At 35.7% G+C, this 11,703-nt stretch overlaps 1 protein-coding gene across 1 annotated transcript; it reads left to right on the top strand.

Moving 5' to 3' along the window:
• The first annotated feature begins 3,595 nt into the window (after positions 1-3,595).
• LOC112671923 (40S ribosomal protein S27-like) lies at positions 3,596-8,750 on the top strand. Its single transcript, XM_025466274.2, has 2 exons — positions 3,596-3,727; positions 8,371-8,750. Exon 2 carries the CDS (start codon positions 8,415-8,417, stop codon positions 8,748-8,750), a length of 336 nt encoding a protein of 111 aa, XP_025322059.1. The 5' UTR covers positions 3,596-3,727; positions 8,371-8,414.
• The last annotated feature ends 2,953 nt before the right edge of the window (positions 8,751-11,703 follow it).

The following is an 11,703-nucleotide window of genomic DNA, read 5'->3' as shown; positions in this document are numbered from 1 at the left end:
ATAGAAATATTTCTTTTTTCTTAACGTAGGCATTTATCAGTATGAACTTTTGTCTTAGAACGTCCTTTGCTATATTCCACAACTTTTGGCATGGTGTGTTTCCATTTTCATTTATCTCAAGGTATATTTTTAATTTCTCTTTTGACTTTTTGTTTGAATTATTGGTAATTCAATAGCATGTTGCTTAATCTACAAAATTTTTTTTAATTTTTCAATTTTCTTCTCATAATTGATTTCTAGATCAACACTGCTATGATCAGAAGAGATATTTGTATGATTTTAGTGTTCTTAAATGTATTGATATGTGGCTTTATGTATGATATCTCTTGGAGAATGTTCCATGTTCACTTGAGAAGAATGTGGGTTTTTTTGTTTTTGTTTTTTGTTTTTTGTTTTTTGCTTTAGTATGGAATGTTGTGTGTATGTCTATTAAGTTATCTGGTCTAAATGTTGTTTAGAGCCAATGTTTTTATTGATTTTCTGTCTGAATGATCTATGTGTTGATAAAAGTGGGATATTCACATTCCCTATTATTATTGTATTGCCATATTTCTTTTCTCTTTTTAGGTCTGTTAATATTTGATTTCTATATTTAGGTGCTCCTACTGGGTGTGTAAATATTTGAAAATGTTATAGCCTCTTGATAGATTGATTCCATGCTCAGTATGTACTGATATTTTTTTGTCTAGTATTACATTCTTTGTTTTAAAGTTTATTTTGTCTGACAGAATTATAAGCTACCTCAGCTTACATTTAAATTCTTTTTTTAAAGTTATTTTGGTTTTATCTACTACTAAATTTTCTCTTATTTTTTCACTATGTTTTGGTATTTTATGATCAAGACTTAAAACAAACTACAAGAGCCCACAGTTCTTTTTAAGATGTGTATTTATTAATTCTATTATGTGGGAGATTATGGTACTTTGCAAGAAGAATGAGATATAGATGCTCCCAAAAAATGTTTGTAGCAGGTGGATCTTATGAATGGAGGATTTTGCATTTTTTTTCACTTTTGCAAGTCTTTAATATATAATTTTTAAAATAACATTTTATTTACTTATTAATGACAGACACAGAGAGAGAGACAGAGAGACAGAGAGAGACAGAGACAGAGAGGCAGAGACACAGACAGAGGGAGAAGCAGGCTCTATGCACGGAGCCCAACGTGGGACTCGATCCTGGGTCTCCAGGATCAGGCCCTGGTCTGAAGGCAGCACTAAACCGTTGAGCCACCTGGGCTGCCCTATATATAAACTTTAATCTATTTATATTTAGACATAGTTTATTAATTCGATTTGTTTAATACAAATTGGGCCTTCAATGCCTTTTACTGAAATCTACTTACTGAACCTTTTTATCTCCAAAAAATGTTGAGCACTCCAGGCAATCCTACAGTTTAAAAATTCAAATTCTTGGTTTTCAATAACGATAGCATTGCCCCTTTGTGACCTCATCCCCTGCCTTCTTTTTTTTTTCTGCCTGCTTCTTCTGATGCTTCCATTCACCCTCCCAGTCACAAGGAGTACTTGAGCATTTGCACCTAAATGCTTCTTTACTATATATGCAATCAGAACTAAATAGAACTGAAAGGAAAATAACAAATGGACAGCTGTGAGAACATTTTGGTGTGAAATATATATGTTAAGATGTGTCTATTCATGGGGACATACAAGACCTATTTTCTGTAAATTAGGAGATTCTTTCTTTTCTCCAAAAAGAGAAAATAACTCTTTATTGCTATTCTTACACTCTTGGAGTATCTCATGTCACAACAACCTTACAGGTTAAGTTTAGTTTGGAGAAGTATTTGGTATAAAGGGTTAGAAATACAGACAAACTATCATTGGCATGAAAGCAAAATATTTTTATTCTTTAAAACCCTTTCCCCTTAATAACTAATATCACAAATGCTTTAAATTATTGTGTATTTAATTGTATTGTACAATTATAATATATTAAATGCTTTACAAGACATATATTAGGGATACCTGAGTGGCTCAGTGTTTGAGCGTCTGCCTTCTGCTCAGAGAGTGATCATGAGGTCCGGGGATCTGGTCCCGCATTGGGCTGTCTGTGGGGAGCCAGCTTCTGTGTTTCTCTACCAATCTCTCTTTGTCTCTCATGAATAAAAAAATAAATAAATAAATAAAATAAATTATTTCATTCAATCCTAACTAAAGGTTACTAGCATCTCAGGAAAACTCTGGAAGATAGGAAAATGAAAGACCCATAACTCTCTCCTGAATATAGACACAAAACACCTAAACAAATGGTTAGCAAATGAAATTAAACGGGGCAGAAAAAAGCAAGCTTCAGTGGTTGCTGGGTTTATTGCTGGAAGGCAAGACTGTTTTCCTCCTGGAACATACATTAGCATTGTGGAGGCCGAGAAAATTAAGGCCATTCCACCTTAAGTTCAGAGTTAGCACAAATACAGCCATCTCAGGCCCCTGTGAATAAGAGCTGAAATTTACCTTGCTTCAGTTACAGGACAAAACAGCTTACAGTTTAACACCCTAGAAAGCCCCTTATTAGAATGAGAACAGAGCTCAAGCCAGTGGCAGGAAGCCCCATATTAGATGAGATCAGGCGCGTTCACGGTGGTATAGCCGTAGACAAGCCCCATATTAGAATGAGAACAGAGCTTAATGCCCTTGAGAGCCCCATATCAGAATGTAAACAGAACTTGAGAAATTCCTCCACCCCTTCTGGTGGTCCCCTAGACCAGCCCATAAAACTAAGCTGGAACCCACCTCGGGGTCCAAGTCCCTGCTCCACTGTGTTGGGTATACTTGGATCCAAGCTCAAGCTTGTAAATAAACCCTCGTGTGTTTGCATCCGCATCGGCTCCTTGGTGGTTTATCGAATACGTAGTCTTGGGTACAAAAAGCACAATGTAATACACGAACAGCAAAAACCAGGGTAAGTCACAGGGCCATTGTAATAATTGGGTTGAAGTTGGTAACTATTCATGGTAAACCATATCAGCAAATTCAGTTAAGAGGAACCTTCTGTAACTTCATAAAGGGTATCTGCCAAAAACAAAAACAACCAAACAAAACAAAAATGAACACAGTGTTGTATTTATGATGATGTAAACAGCCCTTTATTTTCAACAGTTTAAATTAAGACAAGGGTCTCCACTCTGTATTCAAGAACATACTGGAGGGCCTGAAAAATGACAGTAAATATAATAAATATAAATTTTGCTTAGACAAAAGTGACATTGTCATTGTTCATAGTTGACATGATTTCTGACAGAATATCCATAATGATGTAAAATATTGAGAACTCATAAGTGTATAATAGTCAAGTTACTGGACATTAGAGAAGAATCAAATCACCTATAGTTAGGTGTAATAACAAATCAATTAGAAAAAGTGATTTTTAAAAAAGAAAAATATATTTAAAATACCATAAGAATAGTGTCAAGAGTATCAAGGGTGCCTGGCTGGCTCAGTTGGTGGATGACTGTTGATCTTGTGGTTGTGAGTTCAAGTCTCAAGTTGGATGTAGAGATTATTTAAACATAAAAAATCTTTAGAAAAAAAAAGAACATGAAAACCCATTGAGTAAACCTAACAATAGGTATGCTATTGATTTTATTTTATTTTATTTTAGGTACTACACATAAAACTTAAACCTTACTGTTGGAAGTCAAAGGATGCACTATTTGGAGAGAAATACATTTCTTTTGGATTGGAAGACTCATTATTAAGACATTATTGTAAGTTGCCAGAATAATTATTGCATCACTTAAATCTAAGTAATTTTTTTATTTAATTAAAAAAAAACCTGTTACTTTTGGGGGAAATTCAGACACTGATAATAAATAGCACGGGATACCAAAAATAAATAAATACATAAATAACAATTTAATAAAAATGAAATTGTACTATTACATAGACTCAGTAAAAAAATATTTTAAAAGTTGGTTCCAATATTTCTCCCAAAGATAGAACTGTGTTTACTTAGGAAAATTCCTTGACAGGTTTAGTGGTAGAAAGCTAAACCCTAAAAATAAGTAGAAAAAACAAGCATTTTTTTCTTAAAAAATTACCAGTATTTTGAGGACAGGGCACAAGAGAGGAAAAGAGTTAGTGAAGAGAGACTTGAGATTAGGCAATAAAATCAGAGTCTGACGCTGGGTGACAAGTAAAATGTCCAATGAGGAAATTTTGTGACAGGAATAATAACAAATTTGGTAGAGAATGAAAATATTTTCAATTCACTTTTAAGTTGTTTGCTACACTTCAGTAAATATTCTCCTCTTTTACGTTAAAAAGCATAGGAATTTCAGTACAGACTAGCAGGGGGCCACATTGTGGAGAGAAGTGACAACATATTTCAAAAAGTGAGATGATCTGAAAATTGAACAAATCCAGTTGAAGGAATGCAGAAGAAGGACTAAGACAAATGTAAGAAACATGAGAGTACCTGGAATATGTAGAAAAAATGACTGAGGGACGCCTGGGTGGCTCAGCGGTTGAGTGTCTGCCTAGGCTCAGGGTGTGATCCCAGAGTCCCAGGATCGAGTCCCACATCCGGCTTCCTGCAAGGAGCCTGCTTCTCCCTCTTCCTGTCTCTGCCTCTGTGTGTATGTGTGTATCTCTCATGGATAAATAAATAAAATCTTTTTAAAAAGGAATAAAAGATGGAATCCCTGAATGAAGATTTGAATCAATGTCATTTAAATTCAGTGGAAATATTGACCACAGCTGTTACAAATACATATGAGAAAATTTACACTTAGTTTAATCTAATGCCCTTGAACCAATCCACTATATCTTTGTGTTTTCAGTCATATTTTTGTGGCTTTAATCTCCGTGCTTCTCTTTTTCTTGTCCTCTGACAGTTTGCTTTTATTCCTCTTCAATTTTCTGATAATCCTTTAGGTCTCTTTTGGGAGCTAATTTTAGGGTGACTATGATATCTATAATTTCTTTCAGCTTTTGATGAATTGTTTGTTAAGATTATCACACTTTTTGAGTGATTTCTCTTACAGTGCATGGTCTCCTTTGCTTTTATTTTCTTATGCTTCTTTCCTCCAGTGCCTTTGCAGTTTAATATCACTGACCCTTGGCTTCCTCATCTGTTCAATAATAATATCTACCTCTCAGTTTCACTATGAATGAGATAATTTATAAGAAAATATTTAAGGGATATTTAAAAGATTTTAGCCACAGGTACACAATGTTAGTTTCCTTCTTCTGGGAAGCTTGTTCTAGCTTTTTTTTATTACTTTTTTAAACTTAATTACAAATCATTTTGTTGTGTCAAAATATATATAACATAACATTTATCACTTGAACCATTTGTAAGTGTATAATTCAGTCAGTAGCACTCAATATATTTCACAGTGTTGTACAACAATCTCTACCATCTATATTCAAAAGTTTTCATCACTTTAATAAAAATATTATATTCATAAAAAATAATTCCCTCTTCCCTGATCCTCCCAGGCTCCTGAATCCTCTATTTGACTTTATCATTCTATGAATTTTCCATTTTAGAAACCTCAATTAAGTGGAATTACACAATATAATTTTTTTCTGTGTCTGGAATATTTAACAAAGCACAATGTTTTCAAGGATTATCCATGTTATAGCATGTATCAAAATGTTATTCCTTTATAAAACTGAATATTATTCCATTATATATATATGTAATATATATATATTATATATATATAATATTTTGTTCATCCATTTATTTATCTGTTAATGGGTACTTGGGTTGTTTCGATCTTTTGGTTATTGTGAATAATGCTGCTATTATTAACATAGGTGTGCACATGTCTGTTTGAGTTCTTGTTTTATACCCCTTTGAATTTACATACCTAGGACTATAATTGCCTGGCCATATGGTTGTTTTATGTTTAATCTTTTGTCAAACTGCCTTCCACAGTGGCAGCATAATTTTACATTTTACACTTTACATTTCCAAAGCAATGCACAAGTTTTCCAATTTCTCCACATCTTAAATACTTTATTATTATCATTATTATTTTTATAGATGTACTATTAGATATGAAGTGGTACTGCTCTATGGTTTTGGCTTGCTTTTTCTGATGACTAATGGTGTTGGGCAACCTTTCCTATGTTTGCTGGTCATTGTATCTTTCCTGTCGATAAATGTTTATTCAGATATTTTGCCTATTTTTAATAGGACTAATTTCTGTTGAGTTTTAGTAGGATTCTGTTTTTTTTAAGATTTTATTTATTCATGAGAGACACAGAGAGAGAGAGAGAGAGAGAGAAGCAGAGGCACAGACAGAGGGAGAAGCAGGCTGTATGCAGGGAGCCTGATGTGGGACTTGATCCCGGGTCTCCAGGATCAGACCCTGGGCTGAAGGTGGTGCTAAACTGCTGAACCACCTGGGCTCCCTGAGTTTTAGTAGTTTTAAAATATTTAGGATATTAATCCCTTATTAAATGTATATTTGCCAATACATTCTTAAACTGTGTAAGTTGGCTTTATGCTTTCCTTTTTATGGATTAACTTTATTTATTTACATTTTTATTTCAATACCAGTTAATTAACATGCAGTGTAATATTAGTTTAAGGTGTACAATATAGTGATTCAACACTTCCATACATCAGCCAATGTTCATCACAAAAAGTACGCTCCTTAATCCCTGTATCTTATTTAACCCATCCCCACATCTATCTCTCCTCTGGTAACCATCAATTTCTTCTTTTCAAGAGACTATCTTGATTTGCCTCACTCTCTCTTTTTTCTCCTTTGCTCATTTGTTTTGTTTCTTAATTTCCACATATGAGTGAAATTGTATGTTATTTGTCTTTCTCTGACTAACATATTTCACTTAGCTTTTGTTTTTAGATTTTATTTATTTATTCATGAGAGACATACACAGAGGGGCGGGGGCAGATACAAAGGCAGAGGGAAAAGCAGGCTCCACACAGGGAGCCCAATGTGGGACTTGATCCCAGGACTCCAGGATCATGCCTTGGGTCCAAAGCAGGCACTAAACCACTGAGCCACCCAGGGGTCCACTTCACTTAGCTTTATACTAACTAGCTGTATCCAAGTCATTACGAATGGAAAGATTTCATTCATTTTTTGGCTGAATAATATTCTATTATATGTGTACATTAAATCTTCTTGTAAAGATTTTATTTATTTATGAGAGAGAGAGAGAGAGAGAGGCAGAGACATTGGCAGAGGGAGAAGCAGGCTCCATGCAGGAAGCCTGATGTAGGAATGTAGGATTCGATCCTTTGGACTCTGAGGTCACACCCTGAGCCAAAGGCAGATGCTCAACCGCTGAGCCACCCAGGAGTCTCTGTACATCAAATCTTTATGCACTCAACTGTTGATGGACACTTGGGCTGCTTAAATATCTTGGCTGTAGTAAATAATGCTGGAATAAACATAGGGGATCATGGATCCCTTTGAATTAATATTTTTGTATTCTTTGGGTAAATATCCAAGTAGGACAACTGCTAGATCATAGGGTAGTTTTATTTTTAACTTTTTGAGGAATCTCCAAATTGTTGTCCAGAGTGGCTGCACCAGTTTTCATTCCCACCAAAAGTGCATGAAGGTTCCTTTTCCACCACATCTTCACTAACAATTCTTAGTTTTTGTATTGTTGACTGTAGCCATTCTGACAGGTATGAGGTGATATCTCATTGTAGTTCTGATTTGCATTTCCCTAATAGTAAGTGATGTTTAGCATCACTTCCTGTGTTTTTTGGCCATCTGTATGACTTTGGAGAAATGTCTGTTCATGTGTTCTGCTGATTTTTAAATATTGGATATTGAGTTTTATAAGTTCTTTTTTGAGTTTTATAAGTTCATTATATACACTATATTTATTAACACTATATCACATATATCATTTGAAAATATCTTCTCCCATCTTGTAAGATGCCTTTTAGTTTTCTTGTTGGTTTCCTTAGCTATACAGAAATTTTTATTTTTATATACTCCCAATAATATATATTTTGCTTTTCTTTCCCTACCTCAGAGGAGCTATCTAGAAAAAAAGTTGCTATGGCCAGTGTCAAAGAGGTTACTGCCAAAAAATAAATAAATATAAATATAAATAAATAAATAAAGAGGTTACTGCCTTGTGTGCTTAAGAGTTTTAATGGATTGATGTCTCATTTTAGATTTTTAAAACATTTTGAATTTGTTTTGGTGTATGGTATAAGAAAATGGTCCAGTATCATTCTCCTGCATGTTACTGTCCAGTTTTCCCAACACCATATGTTGAAGAGACTGTCCTTTTCCCACTGGACATTGTTTCTTCTTTGTCAAAGATTAATTGACCATATATTTGTGGATTCATTTCTGGTTGTTTATTCTTTTCTATTGATCCATGTGTCTATTTTTTGTGACAGTACCATATTTGCCTTTCCAGCGGTGATGACCTCCCTACAAGAACATGCCCCTTGCGAAGGATCTCCTGCGCCTGCCCCTGGAAGAGGAGAAGAGGAAGCACAAGAAGAAACACCTGGTGCAGAGCCCCAACTCCTACTTCATCAACGTGAAATGCCCAGGATGCTACAAAATCACCACCGTCTTCAGCCATGCACAGATAGTAGTTCTGTGTGTCAGCTGCTCTACCATCCTCTGCCAGCCCACGGGAGGAAAAGCAAGGCTTACAGAAGGATGCTCTTCAGGTGGAAGCAGCACTAAAAGCTCCCTGAATCAAGATGAGTGGGACACTATCCCAATAAACAGATTTTGGATAAAAAAAATAAAAATAATGAAAAAATAAATTCCAGATTTGTGATACCTCCGGCTTTGCTTTTCTTTTTCAAGACTGCTTTGGCAATTCAGGGTCTCCTGTGATTCCATATAAATTTGAGTATTGTTTGATTTAGCTCTGTGAAAAATGCTGGGGGTGATTTGAAAGGGATTGCATTAAATGTGTAGATTGCTCTGGGTAGTATAGACATTTTAAAAATATTTGTTCTTCTAATCCATAAGCATGGATTGTATTTCCATTTCTTTGTGTCCAGTTCAATATCATGCATCACTCTTACATATTTTCAGACTATAGGTCTTTTACCTTTTTGGTAAGGTTCATTCCTAGGTATCTTATTATTTTTGCTACAATTATAAGTGAGATTGTATTCTTAATTTCTCTTTCTGTTGCTTCATTATGGGTTTATAGAAATGTAACAGATTTCTGTACATTGATTTTGTATCCTGTGCATTTACTGAATTCATTTATCAGCTCTAGCAGTTTTTAGGTGGATCTTTCAGGCTTTCTATATAGAGTATCATGTAATCCGCAAATATGGAAAGTTTTACTTCTTCCTTACTGATTTTAATGTTTTGTTAAAATTTCTTTTTATTGTTTGATTGCTGTAGCTAGGACTTCCAGTACTAATTGAATAAAAGTAGTTAGAGTGGACGTTCTTGTCTTGTTCCTGACCTTAGGGGAAATCTCTGTTTTTGCTCACTGAGGATGATGTTAGCTGTGGGTTTTTCATATATGACCTTTATTAAGTTGAGTCATGTTTTCTCTGTCCTTACTTTATTGAGCGTTTTTCAATGAATGGATATTGTATTTTGTCAAATGCAAAATACATTGACATTTGGCAATGTATTTGAACAGACACAAACTCTTTGTTGAAATGATCATATGGTTCTTATCCTTAAATATACTGATGTAATATATTACATCAGATGATTTGTGAGTACTGAACCACACTTGCAATCCAGAAGTAAATATCACTTGATCATGGTGAATGAATTTTCAATGTATTGTTGAATTAAGTTTGCTATTATTTTGCTGAAAAATTTTGCATCCATGTTCATCGGGGTTATTAGCCTTTAAGTCTTTTTTTTAGTTTTGTCTTTATCTGGTTTTGATATCAGAGTAATCCTGGACTTTTAGAATGAATTTTGGAAGTTTTTCTTCCTTTTATATTTTATAGACTAGTATGAGAAGATTAGGCTTTAATTTTTCTTTAAATGTTAAAGAAATATAGAATTCACCTGTGAATCTATCAGGCCCTGGACTTTTGTTTGTCGGGAGCTTTTTGACTGCTGATTCAGTTTCTTGAAGGCTATGTGCCCATTAAAATAATCCTTTGGAGGGCAGGCCGGGTGGTTCAGTAGTTTAGCGCCTGCCTTTGGCCCAGGGTGTGATCCTGGGGTCCCGGGATCGAGTCCCACATTGAGCTTCCTGCATGGAGCCTGCTCCTCCCTCTGCCTGTGTCTCTGCCTCTGTCTCTCTCTCTCTGTCTCTCAAGAATAAATAAATAAAATCTTTAAAAAATAAATAATCCATTGGATTAACTGAAAAAATTGCTTCACATAGTTTGACATCATAGTAGCAGATCCTCCCTACATTTCTAAGGAGTGTCTCAGAAAAACATCAGAAACCATCAAGTATCTGACTCAGGGAAAGATTCTGCTGTGCATAGGTGCTGTCATGGAAGAAAAGACAGCAAAACTTCTTGGCGTGAAGATGTGCAAGTTTATTCCAAAACACACCTGGGATACTTGGGAAATAAGTTTTTCTGTTATATGAATTATGATTCTGGGCTAGACTGGGAAATCTAAATGCAGTAATACAAACGGCATTTCCAGAGCTCTGGGTGCTTTTGCCAACTTGAACCCATGGAATTAGAGTGAGAAGTCTTTGAACCCACTAAAATCTGCTCTCCTCACCTAAGAATAGGTAGAAAAAACTGAAGTACAAACAGTTTAGTGCTTGGCCAAGACTTGAATTAGGACCTAGGAAAATGCCTCAGGCCATTTGTCCCCTTGAACCTGGCCTGAATTTACCCAGTGGACTGCTGATTCTTCACAGGAAGACTTGTAAGAGGCCCTCATCTGCTCCAGCCCCTCAAGGAGAAACGACTTGCCAACATGGAAGTTGCTAGTCCTTGGAACCGTATCTGAAAGCATCCTGGATTTTTCCTCCTCACCCTGGTTCTTGGAGGAATGACAGGAACGCAGTCCAGGTACCCTCTTTGTGGGCACAGCCCCTCCCCCCTAAGCCAAAGCCTCCTTAAATGCTCCAAGCTGCCAGAGAAACTGACTGTGCCATCTGCAAACCAAACACTATAGCAAAAAAAAAAAAAAAAAAAGAGGTGAGAAGCACACTAGACAAAGTTCCTCATTACTCAGCCACATCACAGAACACTTCCTCCTTAGCTGTCCCAAGTAATTACTGAGAGCTGCAACTTGGATGGATTTCAAGGGCCTAGTGCTGAGTGAAAAAAGCCTGTCCCCAAAGGTTACATACTATGTTCCCATTTATGTAACATTCTTGAATGGAGAGCAGATTGGTGGTTGGCAGAGGTTAAGATGGGGATGGAGGGACCAAAAAAGGGAGATCTTGGTGGAACTGGAACTATTCTGTATCTTGATTGTGCAGCGGTGCCACAAAACTCCAAAATGGCATTAGGTGGCACATGTGCAAGCATGTAATGCTGTGAGCTTTGAGTGGGGCCTATGGCACCAGTGTCCATTTCCTGGGTGTGATTCTTTGATTAAGACCGCTCCATAGTATTTTTGCAATTTCTGGTGAATCTAGAATCATTTCAAAATAAAAACTTTAAAAACAGGAAGGAGGAGGTATAACACTTCCCCACCCAATAGGACTTGCTTTGCTAATAAAACCTGATCAGAAGTGATGCATGTCACTACCAAGCAGAGCTTTCTTTTTTCTCAAACTGGGCTAGCAACTCTGTTCACATCCTTAAGAAGTA

Source organism: Canis lupus, chromosome X (genome assembly GCF_003254725.2).
Source record: "Canis lupus dingo isolate Sandy chromosome X, ASM325472v2, whole genome shotgun sequence".
Lineage (NCBI taxonomy): Eukaryota > Metazoa > Chordata > Mammalia > Carnivora > Canidae > Canis > Canis lupus.
The sequence above is the reverse complement of the archived record's forward strand: the minus strand, read 5'-3'. Positions and strand labels throughout refer to the sequence as shown.

Bases quoted from the DNA above. Each gene is read 5' to 3' on its own strand.
- LOC112671923 (XM_025466274.2), top strand. From the start codon at position 8,415: ATGCCCCTTGCGAAGGATCTCCTGCGCCTGCCCCTGGAAGAGGAGAAG.